At 34.9% G+C, this 20,513-nt stretch overlaps 1 protein-coding gene across 2 annotated transcripts in view; it reads right to left on the bottom strand.

Moving 5' to 3' along the window:
- Positions 1–2,503: 2,503 nt before the first annotated feature.
- LOC111167557 (guanylate cyclase soluble subunit alpha-2) overlaps positions 2,504–20,513 on the bottom strand; it is a 91,993-nt gene continuing 73,983 nt past the window's right edge. The window contains exons 4-5 of one of the 2 annotated variants that reach the window (XM_089915484.1): positions 11,635–12,353; positions 2,504–10,192 (exon numbers count right to left, since the gene is read on the bottom strand). In XM_089915484.1, coding sequence (XP_089771610.1) covers positions 10,181–10,192; positions 11,635–12,353 — 731 coding nt within the window. In that variant the 3' untranslated portion in view covers positions 2,504–10,180. Of the gene's footprint in view, positions 12,354–20,513 lie in introns of both variants that reach the window. The other variant, XM_022560514.3, reaches the window with a different exon arrangement.

The following is a 20,513-nucleotide window of genomic DNA, read 5'->3' as shown; positions in this document are numbered from 1 at the left end:
TCAATATCAAAAAAACAAAAAGCCAATCCAAAAATGGGCAGAACACCTAAATAGACATTTCTCCAAAGAAGATACACAGATTGCCAACAAACACATTAAAGGAAGTTCAACATCACTAATCATTAGAGAAATGCAAATGAAAACTACAATGAAGTATCACCTCACACCAGTCAGAACAGCCATCATCAAAAACTCTACAAACAATAAATGCTGGAGAGGGTGTGGAGAAAAGGGAACACTCTTGCACTGTTGGTGGGAATGTAAATTGATATAGCCACTATGGAGAACAATATGGAGGTTCCTTAAACAACGAAAAATAGAACTACCACACATCCCAGTAATCCCACTACTGGGCATATAACCTGAGAAAACCATAATTCAAAAAGAGTCATGTACCATAGTGTTCATTGTAGCACTATTTACAATAGCCAGGTCATGGAAGCAATGTAAGTGTTCATCGACAGGTGAATGGATAAAGAAGATGTGGCACATATATACAATGGAATATTACTCAGCCATAAAAGGAAATGAAATTGAGTTATTTATAGTGAGGTGGATGGACCTAGAGTCTGTCATACAGAGTGAAGTACATCAGAAAGTGAAAAACAAATATCATATCCTAACACATATATATGGAATCTAAAAAAAAAAAAAAAAACGGTTCCGATGAACCTCGGGGCAGGACAGGAATAAAGATGTAGATGTAGAGAGTGTACTGAGGACATGGCAAGGGGGAAGGTTAAGCTGAGACGAAGTGAGAGAGTGGCATTGACATATATACACTACCAAATATAAAATAGATAGCTAGTGGGAAGCAGCCACATAGCACAGGGAGATCAGCTCATGCTTTGTGACCACCTAGAGGGGTGGGATAGGGAGGGTGGAAGGGAGACGCCAGACGGAGGGGATATGGGTATATATGTATACGTATAGCTGGTTCACTTCGTTATACAGCAGCAACTAACAGAACAATGTAAAGCAGTTATACTCCAATAAAGATGTTAAAAAATAAATAAAATGAAATAAAACTGTACACTCTCAAAAAAAATACAATTCAATAATAGGGAGACAAAAACCACAATTAACAATGAACTAAAGGGCTTCCCTGGTGGCGCAGTGGTTGAGAGTCCGCCTGCCGATGCAGGTGACACGGGTTTGTTCCCCAGTCTGGGAAGATCCCACATGCCACGGAGCGGCTAGGCCAGTAAGCCGCCGCTGCTGAGCCCATGTGTCCGGAGCCTGTGCTCCGCAACGGGAGAGGCCACAACAGTGAGAGGCCTGCGTGCCACAAAAAAAAAAAAAAAATTAACAAAATATTTGACTAGACATACAACAACAATAAAATATACCACTAGCTAATAAGCACAAGAAAAGATGCTTAACATCATTAATCATTGGGGAAATGTACATTAAACACCCATCACTCAGCACCCAATAGGATGCTTATGATCAAAAAGAGTGACAATATGAAGAGTTGGTGAGGATGTGAAGAAACTTAAACCCCCATACATTGCTGTTCAAATGTGAAATGGCACAGCCTCTTTGTTAAACAGTGTAGAAATTTCTTTAAAAAGTTAAACATATATTTATCATATGACATAGTAATTCCTCTGCTAGGAATTGTCCCAAGAGAATGTAAATGTATGGAAGAAAAACTCTTGCATGCATTGCAACAGTACTCATAATAGCCAAAATGTGAAAACAATCCAGTGTCTATCAACTAATAAATGGGTAAACAAAGTGTTGTATATCTATGCAATGGAATACTGTTCAGTACCAAAGAGGAACAAATTGTTCATACATGCTATGACATGAATAAACCTCAAAAACATTATGCCAGGGCTTCCCTGGTGGCGCAGTGGTTGAGAGTCCACCTGCTGATGCGGGGGACGCGGGTTCGTGCCCAGGTCTGGGAGGATCCTGCGTGCCGCGGAGCAGCTGGGCCCGTGGGCCATGGCCGCTGAGCCTGCGCGTTCAGAACCTGTGCTCCGCGGCGGGGGAGGCCGCAGCAGTGAGAGGCCCACGTACCGAAAAGAAAAAAAAACATTATGCCAGACAAAAAAGACTACATATTTGTATGATATATTTATTAGAAATGATATCTTATAGAGATGAAAGTAGACCGGTGGTTGCCTGGGGTTGGGAGTTAGAGCAGGGATTGACTGCAAATGGGCACAGGATACTTTGGGGTGATAAAGTGTTCTAAAACTGAATTGTTGTGATAGTTGCACAATTATGTATATTTACTAAAAATAATTGCACTGTTTACTTATAAAAAATGTTAATATAAATAAAGAGAGCACCATTAAAAATTGGGAGGTAGACAACACACTCAAAATAGCTCTTCAGATTTTAATTTACTGAATCTGAAAGCTACCAGCTAAAAAAAATTCTAAGTTAATTATAAAAGGAACAATTAAAGAAAGATTCTGAACAAGTTTTAATGAAAGGGGCTAATTTCCCACTCATCAGAACCTACACTAGAACTAAATAATGTCTGATCTACAGTAGGGTCACTTTCTTTTGTAAGTTCAGAGTTGCAGTCTTTCCTGCTAACAAAAATAAAAACATGGCAAAATGTACACTTTAAACATGAGGATTACTGTAAGGAATATATTATTGACCATGTAATCATCTACCCTGTCCTTTATATATACAGAATACAGTAACTGTATAGTAACAAAACACTTACTCTACAGTAATTTTAACATTACAGGCATTAAAAAAATCAAGAAAGAAAGCCAGCATGAACCTCAGTAATATCTGCATCAGAATCTCAATTTGGAAGCAGTGAGATCAAGATGACAGAGTAAGAGGATGTGGAGTTCACCTCTCCCCACAAACACATCTAAAGTAAATATATATGTGGACCAATTCTCACTGAAAACTAACTGGAAACTAGCAGAAAGACTCCTGTTCAACCAAGACTGTAAGCAAGAAACATATAATTGGGTAGGAAGGGAAGAATAGCAATTGGGTTGGGACCTGTGTCCTTGAGAGGGGACTCAGAGGAAAAGGCAATTACTTGAACAGACACTCAGGTGAGTACCCTGGGGAGTGAGCAGGCAGAGCCACAGACTGGGCGTTCCAGTCCTGGGGCCTATGTGGAGAAGACACACCCCCTTGTATAGTTGGAGGTCCACTGCAACAAATAGAAGGGTAGGGAAAAGACTGGGCTCAGCTCCTGAAAAGTGAACATATGCTGGCTAGCCCCAGAGGCAGGTCAGAGACAGGTCTGCTCTGGCAGCTGCTGGGGATCCTGCAACTGCCTCTCAGCATGCCCCAGCATGAGTCAAGTGAACACCCAGCCCCACTTACTCCATGCCATGGCATGGCACTGCATCTAAGGTGGGAAGGACCAGAGAAGACTTGACCATGGGACACAGAGGCAACCCAGTCCCAGGGGGAGCTCAGGTGGGGCAGAGGTGGCCATTTTGGCACTTACTCAAGCAGCACCTCAGAAGCAGCCCAGGTATCTGATGGCCTCCACTCAACCACAGCTAACCTTCCAGCACACACCAGGAATCTACCCAGGACCCCATCAGCCCAGGAGAGAAGCTTCACACAGGATGGGGGTGGTGGAAGCAGAGGACAATGACCACCTGTGAGTGACAAAGGGGGCTTGCAGCTGAGGCTGCATCTCAGTAGAGCTGTAGACACCTACACATGCTGCGCATCAGACCTCTGCCCCTGGACCCTACTACTTCGGCTCCTCTGAGGCAAAAGTCCCTGGGCAGAGAGAGGGAAAAAATACACACTTAAAAGGAACAGAGCCAGCTCAAGGTCAACCCTCAGGGCTTCTGCTCCAGGAACTTGAGATCAGACCCCCACCTCTGACAGGGCAGTGATGGCCACTGAGCAGAGAAGAAGTCCCACCTCATGTCCAGTGCTGGCTCTAGCCCCTCTACCTGGATCCCCATCCACTGTCAAGGTGATAGTTACCAGCACACACTGAGGAAAGACGTAATTGTTGTCCATGTCAAGTCCAGCCCTCCCATCAAAGGCCTTGGGCACACATAGTCTGCATAAAGATGATTCCACATAAGAAAATCCCTAAATCCCTTCAAGACTGAAATAGGTAACTGTTTCAACTAAATTCATAGGAGTAGAGAAAGTTAACTAAAATGAAAAGGCAGAGGAACTACTCTCAATTGAAAGAGCAAGAGAAAACCATTGAAAAAATAAATAATGAAACAGAAATAAACAATTCACCAGATAAAAAATTCAAAACATTGGTAATAAAAATGTTAACTGTATTAAGGAGAAGAAATTTTCTAAACAAGGAACTAGGAAATATAAAAAGACCCAATCAGAAATGAATAATTCAATAGCTCAAATAAAAAACACACTACAAGAATGAGTAGCAGACTAATTGATACAGAAGAACACATAAGTGATCTGGAAAATAGAATAATAGAAATCACCCAATGAGAACAGCAGAGAGAAAAACTAATCCAAAAATAAAAAAATCAATTTAAGAGATCTTTAAAATAACATTAAGCATTCCAAAATTTGCATTACAGGTGTCCAGAAAAGGAAAACAGGGAGAAGGGGATTGAAAATGTATTTGAAGAAATTATGGCTGAAAACTTCCCAAACCTAAAGAAGGAAACAGACATCCAGATGCAGGAATCACAGAGAGTTCCAAACATGCTGAACCCAAAGAGACCTACACCAAGACATATCATAATTAAAATAGCAAAAGTTAAAGATAGAGAATTCCAAAGATAGCAAGAGAAAAACAAAGAATTATATACAATGAAACCCTCATAAGTCTATCAGCTAATTTCTCTGCAGAAATTTTAAAGACCATAAGGTGTAGCAGGATATATTCAAAGTCCTGAAAGGGAAAAATCTGCAACCTGGGATACTCTACCCAGCAAGATTATCATTTAGAATAGGAGAAATTGAAAAAAAAAAAAACAAAAAAACTTCATATAAAAGCAAAAACGAAAAGAATTCATCAATACTAAACTTACCCTAAAAAAAAGTTGAAGGGTATTCCCTAAATGGAAAAGAAAGAATCTATAGGAAAGGGAAAATCCCACTAGGAAAGACAAATATACTGTACAAATTGAAGATCAACCACTTAAATAAGCCAGTATTTAGATTAAAAGACAAAAAATTGTAAAAGCAACTATAACTACAATGAGCAGTTAAGGGATAAGCATGAAGGTGTAAAATGTAACATCAAAAACACAAAATTGGGGGAAGGGAATAAAAAAATGTAGATTTTTAAAAATGTGTTTGAGCTTAAATGACTACCAGTTTAAAACAAGTAAATATAATTATTGGTCAATATATGTGAATCTCATGATAACAACAAATTAAAAACCTACAATTACATATACCAAAATCAAAAAGAAACACAAGCATGTTGCTAAAAAAAAATCATCAAACCACAAGGGGAGGAAACAAACAGAAGAAATGAACAAGGAAGAACTACAAAAACTACCAAAAAACAAGTAATAAAATAGCAATAATTACATACTGTCAATAATTACTTTATGTATCAATGGTCTAAAACCTCCATTCAAAAGACACAGGGTGGCTGACTGGATTGAAAACAAGATCCTTCAATATACTGCCTACAATAGTCACTTCAGGGTGAAAGACACACACTGAACTGGAAGTGAAGGGATGGAAAAAGTTATTTCATGTAAATGGAAATGACAAGGAAGCAGGGATGGCAATACTCATATCAGACAAAATAGACTTAAAACAAGGGCTATAATAAAAGACAAAGAAGTGCATTATATAATGATAATGGGATTGATGCAAGAAGAAGATATTACACTCATTAACATATATGCACCCAATACAGGAACACCTAAATATAGAAAGCAAATACTAACAGTCATAAAAAGGAGAAATTGACAATAATACAATAAGAGTAGGGCACTTTAACACCCCACTGACATCAATAGACAGATCATCTAGATGGAAAATCCATAAGGAAAAAGTGTTCTTAAATGACACACTAGGCCATTTGGACTCTATAACTATAGGACATTACATCCAAAAACAGCAGAATACACACTCTTTTCAAGTGAACATGGAATGTTCTCCAGGATAGATCACAAGCTAGGCCACAAAACCAGTCTCAACAAATTTAAGAATAGAAATTATATCAAGTAATTTTTTCTGACCATAAAGGTATGAAACTAGAAATCAATTACAGGAAGAAAAATGGGAAAAACACAAACATGTAGAGATTAAACAACATGTAACTAAAAAGCTACTAGGTCAATGAAGAAATCTAAGAGGAAGTAAAAAGATAGCTCAAGACAAAGGACAATGGAAACACAACACTTCAAAACCTATGGGAACAATTCAGGAAAAAGACAAGGATGCCCACTCTGACCACTTCTATTTAACACAGTATCAGAAGTCCTAGTGACACAATCAGACAAGGAAAATAAATAAAAGGAATGCAAATTAGAAGGTAAAAAATTAAAACTGTCCCTATTTGCATATGATATGATTCTTTACATAGAACACCCTTAAGACTCCACCTAAAAACTATTAGAACTAATAAACTCAACAAAGTTACAGGATACAAGAGCAACATACCGAAATCTGTTGCATTATATACACTAACAATGAAAGATCAGAAAGAGAAAGTTAAAAAAAAAAATCCCACTTAAAATTGCAGCAAAAAGAATAAAATAGCTAGGAATAAACTTAACCAAGGAGCTGAACAACTTATAGTATGAAAACTATAAAACATTAATGAAGGAAACTGAAGATGATACAAAGAAGTGGAACGATATCCCATGCTCTTGGATTAGAAGAATTAATATTGTTAAAATGGCCATACTACCCAAAGCAATCTACAGATTTAACATAATCCCTAACAAAATACCTATGATATTTTCACAGAATTAGAACAAATGATTCTAAAATTCATGTGGAACCAAAAAAGACCCCAAATCTCCAAGGCAATCTTCAGAAATAAAGAACAGACCTGGAGATATCACCCTCCCAGGCTTCAGATTATACTACAAAGCTACAGTAGTCAAAACAGCATACTACTAGCACAAAAACAGACACATAGATCAACTGAATAGACAGCCCAGAAATAAACCCACACTATGACAGTCAATCAATCTATGACAAAGGAGGTAAGAATATACAATGGAGAAAAGACAGACTCTTCAACAAGTTGGTGTTGAAAAAACATGTAAAACAATGACATTAGAACATTTCCTCATACCATATACAAAAATAAACTCCAAAAATGAATTAAAGACCTAAATGTGAGACTGGAAACCATAAAACTCCTAGAAGAAAACATAGGCAGAACACTGACATAAATCGAGCAATATTTTTCTGTATCTGTTCCCTAAGACCAAAGAAATAAAAGCAAAAATAAACAAATGGGACCTAATAAAACTTAAAATTTTTTGTACAGCAAAGGAAACCATCAACAAAATGAAAATACGACCTACAGAATTAGAGGAAATATTTGCAAATTATATGACCATCAAGGGGTTAATATCTAAAATATATAGACAGCTCATACATCTCAGTATCTAAAAATCAAGCAGCCCAATGAAAAACTGGGCAGAAAACCTGAAAAGACATTTTTTCTGAGAAGACATACAGATGGCCAATGGGACATGAAAAGATGCTCAACGTCACTACTTATTAGAGAAATGCAAATCAAAATGACAGCAAGATATCACCTCACACCTATCAGAATGGCTATCATCAAAAAGTCTACAAATAACAAATTTTGGAGAGGATGTGGAGAAAAGGGAACCATTGTAAACCATTGGTGGTAATGTAAATTGGTGCAACCACTATGGAAAACAGTCTGGAGGTTGCTCAAAAAACTAAAAGTAGAATTATCATATGATCCACAATTCCACTCCTAAGTATATAAAAATGAAAACACTAATTTGAACAGATACATGCACCCCAATGTTCATAGCAGCGCAATTTACAATAGCTAAGATATGGAAGCAGTTCAAGTGCCCATGAATAGAAGAATGGATAAAGAAGATATATACAGTGGAATATTACTCAGCCATTTAAAAATAAAATAAAATTCTGCCATTTGCAGCAATGTGGATGGACCTAGAGAATATTATGCTTAGTGAAATAAGTCAGACAAAGAAAGACAAATACTACATATCTCCTATATGTGGAGTCTAAAAAATACTACAAACAAATGTATATGCAAATGAAAATAGACTCACGCAGAAGGAAAAGAAACTAGTGGTTACCAAATGGGAGAGGGAAAGGGGAGTGGCAAATTGGGGGTACGGGATTAAGAGATACAAACTACTATGTATAAAATAGATAAGCACCAAGGATATATTTTATAGCACAGGGAATTATAGCCATTACCTTGTAATAACTTTTAATGGCATATAATCATAAAAATACTGAATCACTATGCTGTACACCTAAAACCAATATAATACTGTAAATCAACTATACTTCAATTTAAAAGAATCTAAATTTGTCTAACCTACTTTAAAAGGTAGTTTATGGTCAGGGAGAAATTCTAGAGAAAATAAACATAAAAATTAAAATTAAATATCTCATTTATAATTATAAGAGCAAAGAAAACTCCAGATAATTTTGATCGAAGTTATTGCACATCTATGTTCTATAGTGCTCATTTATAGAAAAAGTCCTAGTGTCATTTTGTCCATCACTAAAATATTGTTCAGTATTTGAAATTCTCTAATAGAATATTATGATCTGAACAGAGAAGGAATGCTCACATTTTCCCAAATTAAATTAATTTTAAGTTGAAGTCAAATAATGTATTCTTAACAACTGGATGAAATTTGTCTCTCAACAGCGTCATCATGGATTGGTAAGATTAATAAATATATTTTAAACTTTTCAATCACCATGTCAGAAAAATAATGGGCACATGTCTAGAAAAGATAAAGGAGCATTTTGGAAACCGATTTGACCACAGAAAATCAGAGGTTAAGTCTTCCTTTAGTCTTTTAAAATTATCTCCTGATATTTGTTTTGCAGCTTCTAATTAATAAGGCAAAATGTGATGATATTTCTGGGGATTGAAAAAGAAATGTGTTGTTGTTATTATGCTTTTCCTAAGTTCTAACCTTGAGAACAAAAGTGAAGATGAATAGCATGCCATTGCTGTATCATAGGGATGATGTATTTCAAATGCTGGACTCCTTCCACAATGTTCTTTGAAACATTGCTACTAAGGAAAAAAAATGTTAAAGGAACTCATTTATTGATTCTCAAATCCATTGCTGTTTCAGGTTTTGCCTAAGCTAACCAGTCCATTTTATTTTGGAAGCCACTGACACAACAAAGTGCTGTAACAAGTGAACATAAAATATATTAATAGACACAGGTAATAAAAACTTGATTCCAAACTTTAGTGAATTTGAAAAAGAGACTAGGGGTTTTAAAACAATGATAGCCTATAAATAAAAAAGCAGATTCAAACAAAGCTCCTACAGGATTTGTGACAAATGGTCTTCTAGTCATTATTAAGAAGACAAACCCAAGTCGTATTTTGTGAAGATGTTAGGTAGAGTTGATATTTCTCTAAAATTATTCAACCTACTGATTTCAGTACTAACTTCCATAAGGCAAGAAGAGAGGATAGGAGGAATGTGACAAGGGGAAAGGAACAATAATAATAATAATAGTGGTAGAAGTAACAATAATGAACATTTATTCAACACTTAACCCTGAAGCCAAAGATATAATAAGAATTTTACATGGATTGTGTCATTTAATCTTCACAAATAACCTTCCGAGGTAGGCAGCCTAATTTGTTAGAGAATTATTCTAACTTAGTATTGATAAAAGGATGAGATTTTCATGGTTGAAAACTCAGATTCCCCTTTGCCTCTCTTTGAAAATGCATCAGATGCCTCTCAATGATATTTTTGCTTCTGGTAACAAACACTTATGTCTTTATAACTCATTACTGCAGAATCGAGATGTAAATTCTTTGAAACTAGGATGATGGCTACCTCACCAAATTGCTTACAAGAGTGTTCTACCTCTAGTTATATAGTTAACACTACTGACAACACAAAATGACAAAGATCATGGTTTAGCAAAAGCATTACAGTTCACTCTGCAAATGATTTACCATCATTCAGCTGTATGATTAGCTCTTGTTTTTGTTGTTTTTCTTTTTGATGGCAGGGGTGGTAGTCCATTGGTATTAAGTGCAGAGCTAAAATAGTTAAAGTAAAATGAAAGCCTTCACTGTAGACTAAAGAATAAATATCTTACATTATTGAAAATTAGAACTTTCTTATCAAAGCCCAATACAAAATTAGAAACTTCAGATAACATGGAGTTATTAACAAGACCAGCAATTATGGGAAAAATAATGAATATCAAGGTCAAATTTATCAACAGGATCATAATTTTTAACCCTTATTTTCTTCTTTCCATGTTTTAGGAAACTATAAATTTGGAATTTGGAACATAACAATTCAAAAATATTACTCATCTGGTTAAGATTCCATGCCATAACTTTACTTTATTGATTATAATTTTATTTGGGCTAAACTGTAGCCTCCCAAATGTCCCATTCTGGCAAACCCAGGTGAATAAGCAGAAATGCACAGAGAATGAGAGGATTTCCATCCCTATTCTAACTAAAAATCCTGCCTATTGCTTTATTTTTAAACTGCCACTAACATGTTTAAATTATAATTGCATCTTCTCAATGAGCACAGTTCCTTATTATTGGGGGCCTTGACATCTGAGTCATCATTTCACTGTGTCTATTTCTTACTGTGGTATACAAATTAAATAGACATACAAGATGAAATATAGGGGGAAAAATCTGAAGCAGTAACTTTAAATTGAATTAATTGTTGTCAAATCTACAAAATATATAAAGCAATCAACATTGGTAATAATATATTCTACTTCAGGCACATTTTCAATAATATTAACTTCAATTCTAAGGCCAAAAATGCTTCAAACACTTCTAGCCAAATATTGTACTTCTATAAATCAAAACCAATAGCTTTAATATTCCCTAAATTTAAAAGAATAATTCCAGTGTCTTCTCTCAAGAAGTGAACATGTTCTAAAGAAATGTCTCTTTTTTCAACACTAAAATTTAATTAGAAGAGGCCTTGAGATAGTCACTTGATACATTATTCTGCATATTAAGAAAATAATAGGATGTAAACCAGATGTTCCTAGATTATGAAATTTAAAACATAACATATTCAAAATGTAGCTAGCTTTTTATCTATATTTATGGAATATTTAAGAATAAGGCAAGCGATCCCCACAATGTTGAAATCAGTCTTACTATTTCTCTCATAGTTTGAGTTCAAACAGTGGAAATAGTCATGGGTTTACAGTATCCAGTTTTTAGTGAGTCTTATCATTTTTGCAATTACTATGGGTAGTATTAATAAATGTCTTCTTTTTATATGATGAAATAAATTAATGAAAGAGGCAGACACTATGCAAAATGGCTGGGAATAAGGCCAAATCTTTTTACATATATCCAGGGACAAGTAATTTTCTAAATGACACTCTAGGTTATCTCGCCTAAATAATGACAAGTACTGCCATCATGTAATTTACTAAAATAATTATGTAAATCTCCTAGTTCCCATCACCCATATCTAGTCCATAGCCACTTACCTTGTCTTTATTCTCAGTGCCAGAAGCCTCAGGCTTGGTCCTAATCACAAATGGCGTGGACAGTCGCAGCAGAACCCTTTCGAAGGTGGCATTAACCTTTGGAGAAACAATCTCGAAGCAGTCCTCAAACCTGAGCACTTTGTGAGTGTCACATCGGAGCTGCTTCCTTAGGCCTTCCCCCAGCTGAAGGACTGTCATGTGGGGGTCAAACATCAAATGGAAAGGGAAGGCTCTGCAGAAGGTGTTGATGCTAATTCTGAGGTCCGCAGGAACTTGGGAGGCTCCCTGTGGAAGGTTCTTCGTGATACTAGTATTTTCACATTGTTTGATAAGGAAAGTAAGACCACTACAATTGCCTGGGTTTGAACCATAAGAGCACAGTTTCTCATTTGCAACCTGGTCCACTTCTACATCCAGCTGATAGATTTTCTTTCCTGCAGCCTTAATCATTCCAAGCATTGCAAACCCCACAATGTGGTGAGGGTGGAAGTAGTGGAGCATAAGATTACCTTCAGGGAGCTCTTTGCATAGGAATGATGGTGACTCCAGAGTGGCCTGTTTTCCAAAAGAAGTTCTAATGTGTTCCAACAAAGCATCAAAGCCATTAAAAAAGTCCTGCAACGTGCCACCTACAGCTCGAAGGACTCTCTCATTCTCATCAAAGCATATATTAAAGAACTCCTCACCAAATCTTTCTTGAATTTCCTCAAACTTCAAACCTAGAGGTAAATGGAAGCAAATGTTAATAAAGTATAATACAAATAATTGAATTCACAGCTTTTTTAATGCTTACCAGAAGAGGCAGCTAGTGAGAGAAGCAAGAGAGGTATTTCCCTTGGGTACACAAATTTCCCAAATAGGTTAAGTCATTCATTTTGAGTTAAAGAAAGTAAATTTCAGTTCATTTTCTGGACGCTTCTAAGATGTTAATGAGCATAAACTTTTTGTTGTTGTTTTAAAATAGATTTTATTAGTGCAATTTTAGATTCATAGCAAAACTGAGCAGAATATAAAGATATTTTCCATGTACCCCCTGCCCCCCACACACACAACCCCCTCCCCTGGCAACTATCGATATTGTGCACTACAGTGGTACATTTGTTACAATCAATGAACCTACACTGACATAATATTATCACCCAAAGTTCATAGTTTACATTAGGGTTCATTCTTCGTGTTGTATATACTTGAGTTTTGACAAATGTATAGTAACATGTGCCCACCATTATAGTATCATACAGAATAGTTTTGCTGCCCTAAAAATCCTCTGTGTGCCACCTATTCATTCCTCCCTCCCCTCAAACCCTGGAGCATGAAGTTTTTAAATGCTGCTAATCTAGCTGTTCTCTTTTCTTTTCAATACTATACTCCATTTGCTGTAATTATCATGAATAATATATTTTCCTTAACAATTTCCCTGATCGTTAAAGAATTTTAAGAGGCTATTATAAAGTTGTTTATTATGTCCATTCAATATTACTATTTTACTTATCACAATTCACTTGTTAAGTAGAAAATATAACCAGAGAGGGAATCTATGGTACATGAGCAGAGAAAGGCATCAGGTTATCTTGCATAAACAGAAGTGCTTAAATTAGTAATCTCCAAGAAAATCATGCAGGTCAGCTAGACCCCAGGAAGTGAGAGACAAAACAAGGAATTAAAACTGTGGAATGATTTGCATTCACTCTTTCACTCACAAAAATGAGAGCAGACAAAAGTAGAGTAGGAATCTGACCAGACAGAGTTAAAAGTCTTTAAGTTTTCTCGGTTCATACTTATTCCAAGATGCTATGGCAAAAGGAAATCTACCTTATAATAATGGTTATAATAAATAAATAAATAAACACACACACACACACACACACACACACACACACACACACACACAATGCATTATATAGTAATTAGAAGCAGAATCACACATAATCTAGTTAGATCCACCCTTGAGGAAGAGTACAGCACAGATAAGAGTTGAGTCTGTATCCTAAAGAAAGCTTCTATGTAGAGTCACCCTAGTGCTTCTCTGACTTTGGCTGAAATTAGTACATGTAGTTTACATATTCATATTTTATTTCGTTATCTATCTCATCTTATAAGGAGGTCCTGAAAATCAGACAGGAAAAGACAGGTCACTTTGTTAGTGTCCTGTTAGAATGCAAAGTAGTCTAGGCTGTCTATGGCTTAGTTTGCTACTCCTACTTATTCCCTATGAGTTCTCCCCATCCAGAAGTGAGGGGATAAAACAGAGTCAATAATATTGTTTTAAAATAGAGTCCAAACACATCAAATATTTTTTGAGAACTTACCATAGAGTCTAAATATTGTGGAAGCCAAGTTAAGAAGTTAGTTTGACAAAGAAGTTCTTAAAATCCATGTGAAATGAGAAGTAGAAAATTTAAGTGAAAATCAGTCCCATTATTAAGAAGCATTTCACATTAATTTTAGTTTCATAGATCTGATGTTCAAGAGAAGCTGAGAAAGTCACCTACTAGGATAAAAACATCACTACTCATCTCACATTGTAATGTTACAAGATTGAACTTCAACATATGTTGCATTCACTAACAATAATGCCAGCCAGAATTGATTATAATAGCAGTTTTCTAACTAGTTCCCTGGTGTGAAAGAGAGAAAACAAGATAGATGATATCCACTGCAATTTGGCTCCTGTTCCAACTGCTCCATTAAAACTGCTTTTGTAATTATTTACACCAATATATCCTGTTTTGTCATATTACTTAACTTTTTTTTTTTCCTTTAGTTTTATAGTGTTCATCAACTCTTCCTCCTAAATTGCTCTTCTCTCTTGGATTATAAACCATTCTCTCCTGGTTTAATTACTAGCTGTCTGAAAAGCCCTTCACTAAAACATCTTTCCATACAAAATCCTTACATCACCATCACTATACTGTAACTAAAAATTTCTAATACATACAAATTAAACTTATGTCCCTTCAATGGCAAAATTATTTGCTGCTATTAATTTTTAATTATGAAATTCTTATTAAAAACTAAGTTCAGAATAAATTAAAATTCCTATAATTTGACTATATTTGCTGAACAACAAAATTCCACATGCCACTGAAAATGTTCCATGGATTGCTTCTATACTTTGCAGAGTTGTGTCTTAAAGGACTTAGGGTCTTTATGCACAGATGAGAAAAAGAGAATTTCTTCTAACTTGCATTTTTCATAACATTAAAAATGCCCTCACAGTTATTAAGAACACAGATATAATACAGTAAGCTTATGTCCTATTTCCAAATGTCATAATCCCAAAGAATCATACAGAAAATAACAAGTAAGTAAATTCACCAGAGGCAACAAAATTAAAACTACTTGTGAGTACAGCAGTCTATCAATCCTTGCTGCTTTAAAAAGCACTTCTGTACCTAAGATACAATGGTTATTAAGTCTCAAATGATAATGCTAAAGCCTACCAGGGTGCTAAAGTAACTTGTATCAATAAAGAAAAACTAAATTATTTTTAATATTATATGCAAATACTATACATGGCAATTCTATATACACCACAGTATTCAATTAACTAATAAATATTTTTGGTCTCACAATTGTTAAACTGTGCAAGCTGAGAAAATAAAAAAATTCTTAGAGCTTGAAAAATTAGAACTAGGGAATGATCACTTCAACTTCTGCAAATATGCTATGCATCAATACCCAAGACTTGCACTTTAAACATCTCAAAATTTAGAAAGCACAGAGAAAGTAGTTTAGCTCAGTCTCACTCCCAAGGTTCCACTTATAATTGATGCAAACCCCCTACTTCCTGTAAATCACCTGAAACATAGAAACAATGCTCATCTGCTCTTATCACAAGAAGCTTGACGTTTGGGTATATAAAAATACATTTCTTAAAGAGGCAAAACTTACAATAAAACTGCTTTCATTAGCAGGTAAATTAAAGGAATTTTAAATTACTATTAATTCATCCCTTCAAAAAAATGAATAGCTTAAATTCTGACATCCTTTAACTGAAAATGAAATAGTGTGTTAATTCATGACATGAATCTTTTGTCCCTTATCCAACTTTACACTGTGCACCTCTTGAGGGCATATATGTCTGCATACCTATCCCTAGCATAATGCCCAGCACATGGAGACTAAGTATTCATTCATAGAAACTAAACATTCATCTAGAATCAATTTTAAAGCTACAGTTGTGCCACATCAAAGGATACCAAGGCAACTAGACACATCCTTTTCTCTCATGGGCCCCCACAGATAATTAAATTACAGATGATTGGGCTATAACAGAGGCATACAGGAGCTATGACAGTATGGGAAAAAGAATGTCTGACTTTCTCCTCAGGGAGATAAAGTTTGAAAGATAATTTTAAGAAAAAGCAGGTGTTCAAAAAGCCAACAAGGAAGGAAGGAGCACTCTAACAGATGGACAGTAATGAAATATGAATGAAGCAGGGAGGTGAAAGAGCCCAGCAGAATCAGGGAAGAGCAAGTAGTAAGTGTATAATGGCTGTGGAGCAGGGGTGGTGGGATGAGCTGCTAATTAATCAGCAATGTAGAAGTTGGACTTAAGTGTGACAAGACCAGAGTCAAAGATAGCAGCCAAAGAGATGCTGCAGTGTCTCTATAAGGTTATATTGATTGAATTAGGTAGTTCCAGTAAGAATGGAGAAATTAGTGCCAAGCAGTATGCCAAACATTTTCGTATATTACTTTAACATTTTAAAAATTCCTATCAAGTGGATATTTTTAATTGCACCCATTTTAAAGGTGAAGAGTGTTAAGAAATTTGCCTATGTTCACCCAATTGTAGGTAGCAGAGCCAGGTCTCAAAGTGAAGTCTGTCTAATACTAGATCTTGTGTAATAAATATTGTGTGATAATGTGCACTGTATTAAATGAGTAAAACATCTGCGTGGGGGAAAAATGCATGTCTTGCCCATTGAAATATCATCAATGCCTAACACTCTGCCTGACATTTATGGGCGCTCAATAAATAATAGCTAGATGTCAGGTGAATTAATGCATCACTGAAGTCAATAGAAAGGAGCTACAAGGAGCAGTCAATGGCTATCAAATGCCACAGAGAGGTCAAGGAAGAAAACTTTAAATTGGATTGGTCAGAACTTCGGGGACCTTTGACAGAGCAATTTCAGTGGGGAGGTGGAGGCAAAAGACTGAGTATAATGGGTTGAGGAGGGTGGGACAAATGAAGAAACAGAATATTAGTTTTCAGCTGTATCAATAATATTATTGGAAGGCTAAAATTACTTATTTTATAAAATTGTTTTTAAAAAAATCTGGCCTCCATGCTTGGAAAGGGAAATGTTGCCTTCATTGAGAACTGAGTGAATAGAGAAACGTATGACATGAAAGATATAGCATTGAATGGGGTCCTGGATCCTCTGGGGGAAGATTTATTAATAAAAGAGGGAAATTTGTGTCTTTCTAGGTCCAGAGACCATCCTTATCACCCAGCAAATGTATCAGTCTCCACTAACATGGGAAAATACCAAAGCGGAAGGTATTTCTTCAAGTTGCTTAAACTTCAACCAAGGAGCTGAATACCTACCAGCTTATCACTTCTGTGAATTGTGGACCTCCATAATTACTTTTTGATTAATTACTTAGGTTTCATCAACCTAATATCTAAGTAATATAACTCAATCACAACAGTATCTCAAGTCCAAAAGATTTCAACATTTTAAGTAAACAATTATCCTTTTAGACAAACAATTATTTTTCCAGCTTTACTGAGATATAACATGGTGTAAGTTTAAGGTACACAATGTGTTGATTTGATACACTTAAATATTGCAAAATGATTAGCATCATACCATTAGTTTACATCTCCATCACTTCACATGATTACCATTTCTTTTGTTGTGGTAAGAATATTCAAACTCTGCTCTTAACTTTCAAAGTATAATGCACAATTGTTAACTATAATCACAAGGCAGTGCATTAGATCTCCAGAAATTAGTCATCTTCTAACTGGAAGTTAGAACATTTCCCTATTTCCCCCAGCCCCAGGTAACCACCATTCTACTCTCTATGAGTTTGGCTTTTTCAGATTCCACATATGAGTGACACCACACAGTATTTGTCAAGAAAAAATTATTTTATCTAGCAAGATGATAAGATGTTTCTCAACTATGTTTGAAACCCAGATGACACTTTTATAAGAATATAATTCTAGTGCCATGCCAATCTACAAATAAAGTTAGTCTCTGCATCCAGAGATTTAAGGGTAAATATTACATATGTCTAAATAATAACAAAGAAGAAAGCCTGGAAAGAAATCCCACTGCCCAAATCGTAATTTTAAGGGAAATTGTTTTGAATCTGAGCTATCAATACAGTCTCATTTGCATCTTGGTGAGGTGAGATAAGACGTTTGTAGTTAAGAGTACTTTAGTTAAATAAGTAAAACTGTTCGGATAACAGTAAAAAGAAAGAGTCTTAGCAATTTTGCTCTTAATCTATGAAGGGTTAAACTGCAATTTTCTACCATTTTAGAGGCATTTAATTCTCCTTCTTTTATTGCATTTGTGGCATCCTGTCCCTCTCCAAAAAAGAACACAGAATAAGCCATATATTTATTTTTAAGTGTAGGTGAACTAAATTAAATTTTCCTTAATATTTAAAAATTTTTATTATATAATTAAAAATAGCAAGACACATATTCAGATTTTAAAAACAGGGTTTTAACATCTTTGAGCTAACAAAGAATTTGCTAAGCATAGCATTAGAGGAAACCCTCTAACATATTTAAGATTAATTCTTGAATACCCAAAGGAATATTTATTATTATAAGTGTAGTAAGTGCTTCAGGCACAAAAATATTTGTGATGGTTAAGTTTACAGTTTGTAATTTTGAGACTATGCCAAGGTACGCTTTAAAATATACACAGGACAAAAAAATAAATTAAATAAAATAATAAAGTAAACAGAGGCCAAAAATTTTAAGTTAGAAACATGGCATAATGGAGATGATGCCAAACCCTGAGTACTGGGAGTACTTTTTTACCCAGAAACTATATCTAAAAAGCAGAGCATCATAAAAGTACACTCCAACAGTATCAGTTAGTACTCCTTGCTTTCAAACAGCAGAGCACATGTTTGTGCCTTTCTTGTAAAATACCAGCTATTCCCTTGTATTATAAATATTTGTCTATGATTCTTCTGTTGACCATAAACAGATTTAGTAGGGCAACTGGTGAAATGTATGATCCCTAGAAACAGTGTGATCTAGAAAAAGAAACCAATGGAGGAAGGACTATAACTAAAACAATAATAGAATTTTCCCTGAACTGTAGAAGATTGTGAATCAACTGATAGAAAAGGCACAAGCTCCAGCCAAGACTGGTAAGAAAACACACACACATACACACACGCAAAAATCTAAGCACATCTGGTTAAATTCCTGAAATACAAGAGATAAAATCTTTTAAGTTGCAGGAAAGAACAAGTAATTTTCAAAAAACTTAAAAAAAAATGTTCTTCTTATTTGCAATTCTGTAAGCTAGATGATGGTGGAATAATATATGTGGAATACTGAGAGAATTTAAATCTAAGAATTCATTATCCAGCCAAGATATCTGGCAGATTCAGAAACAATATGACTCAGTGAAACACCTGAGGAAAATAATTGAAAAAACACTTTAACCAAACAACAAATGAAACAGAGGAGTCCTGGTAAGAGAAAATGGGAAAAGTAAAAACATCAAGGAGCAATGAACCTTGCAACACACACATACACAGGTGTGTGTGTGTGTGCGTATGTGTCAATGACAGATTTTTTTTTGCAAATTTGTAATATAAATCTAAATAAAATTACTGAAATAGAGAGAAAGGGAAACTATTGACAACTGCAAGGTAAATTTTATTGACAATCTGGAACTAAACAATCTCAGCAAAACCCAAGATTTAGGAGGTTAGGGAGAAACAGTGGGGAGGGGGAAAGGAGAAAATGTTCTAACAGCACTCTAAAGGTCTCTTCCAAATGGGATATGGCAATTAGAGAAAAAAATACATTCTTAGTAAGGAAATAAGTGATATTTTGTTTTAAAATAATGAAAAAACACATGGACCTAATTTTAGTAACAAGAAAGGGAAGCTAAGCAATAATGAAATGGGAAAGTAGAAGAGAACTTTCAAACTACAAAGGTTAAAAAAATTTTATATTCAACATGATCAAAATAGCAAAAATAAGAAAAAGAAAAAACAATGTAAAATGAATAATTATCATAAATCAAGTTGGAAGAAAGAAAATCAGTAAATTATGCATTTCATTAAGTGTAAACAAATAAATACCATCAAATATCAGAAATTCTCACTCCATATATAAGAACTGCATATCTATAAAACAACTTATAAAAGGTGATTTAAAAAAAAACGTTTGAAAATAAATGTTAGGCAAAAATTTCCAAGAAACTACAAGAAGAAAAAAAGCAAGGAAGGAGTAGTATTAATATCAAATAAGGTGGAATTAAGATTAAAAGTGCTAATCAGGATAAAGAGAGACATTATATAAAAAAAAAATCACAATTTACAAAGAAGACCTAAGAGACATGAACCTGCAACACTGTAGCTAAATATACAAAGTATTAGTAATTAGAAATTGATGGCTAATGAGCAAGGGATTTCTTTATGGAGTGATAAAAAATGTTCTAAAATTGATCATAGTGATAGTTGCACAACTTTATGAATACTCTAAAAACACACTGAGGTGTGCACTTTAAATGGGTGAACTGTATGGTATATGAATTATGTTTCAATATGCTTGTTACACATTTTACAAGCTAATAAAAAATTGAATTTTACTCTAATGAAAAAACTCTAGACATTTATAGAGGAAATTATAGTAGGATTATAATGGGAAACTTTAA

Source organism: Delphinapterus leucas, chromosome 7 (assembly GCF_059928025.1).
Source record: "Delphinapterus leucas isolate spDelLeu-1000000601 "Yukka" chromosome 7, BTC_Dleu_Yukka2, whole genome shotgun sequence".
NCBI lineage: Eukaryota > Metazoa > Chordata > Mammalia > Artiodactyla > Monodontidae > Delphinapterus > Delphinapterus leucas.
This window is presented reverse-complemented; position numbering and strand designations above follow the sequence as displayed.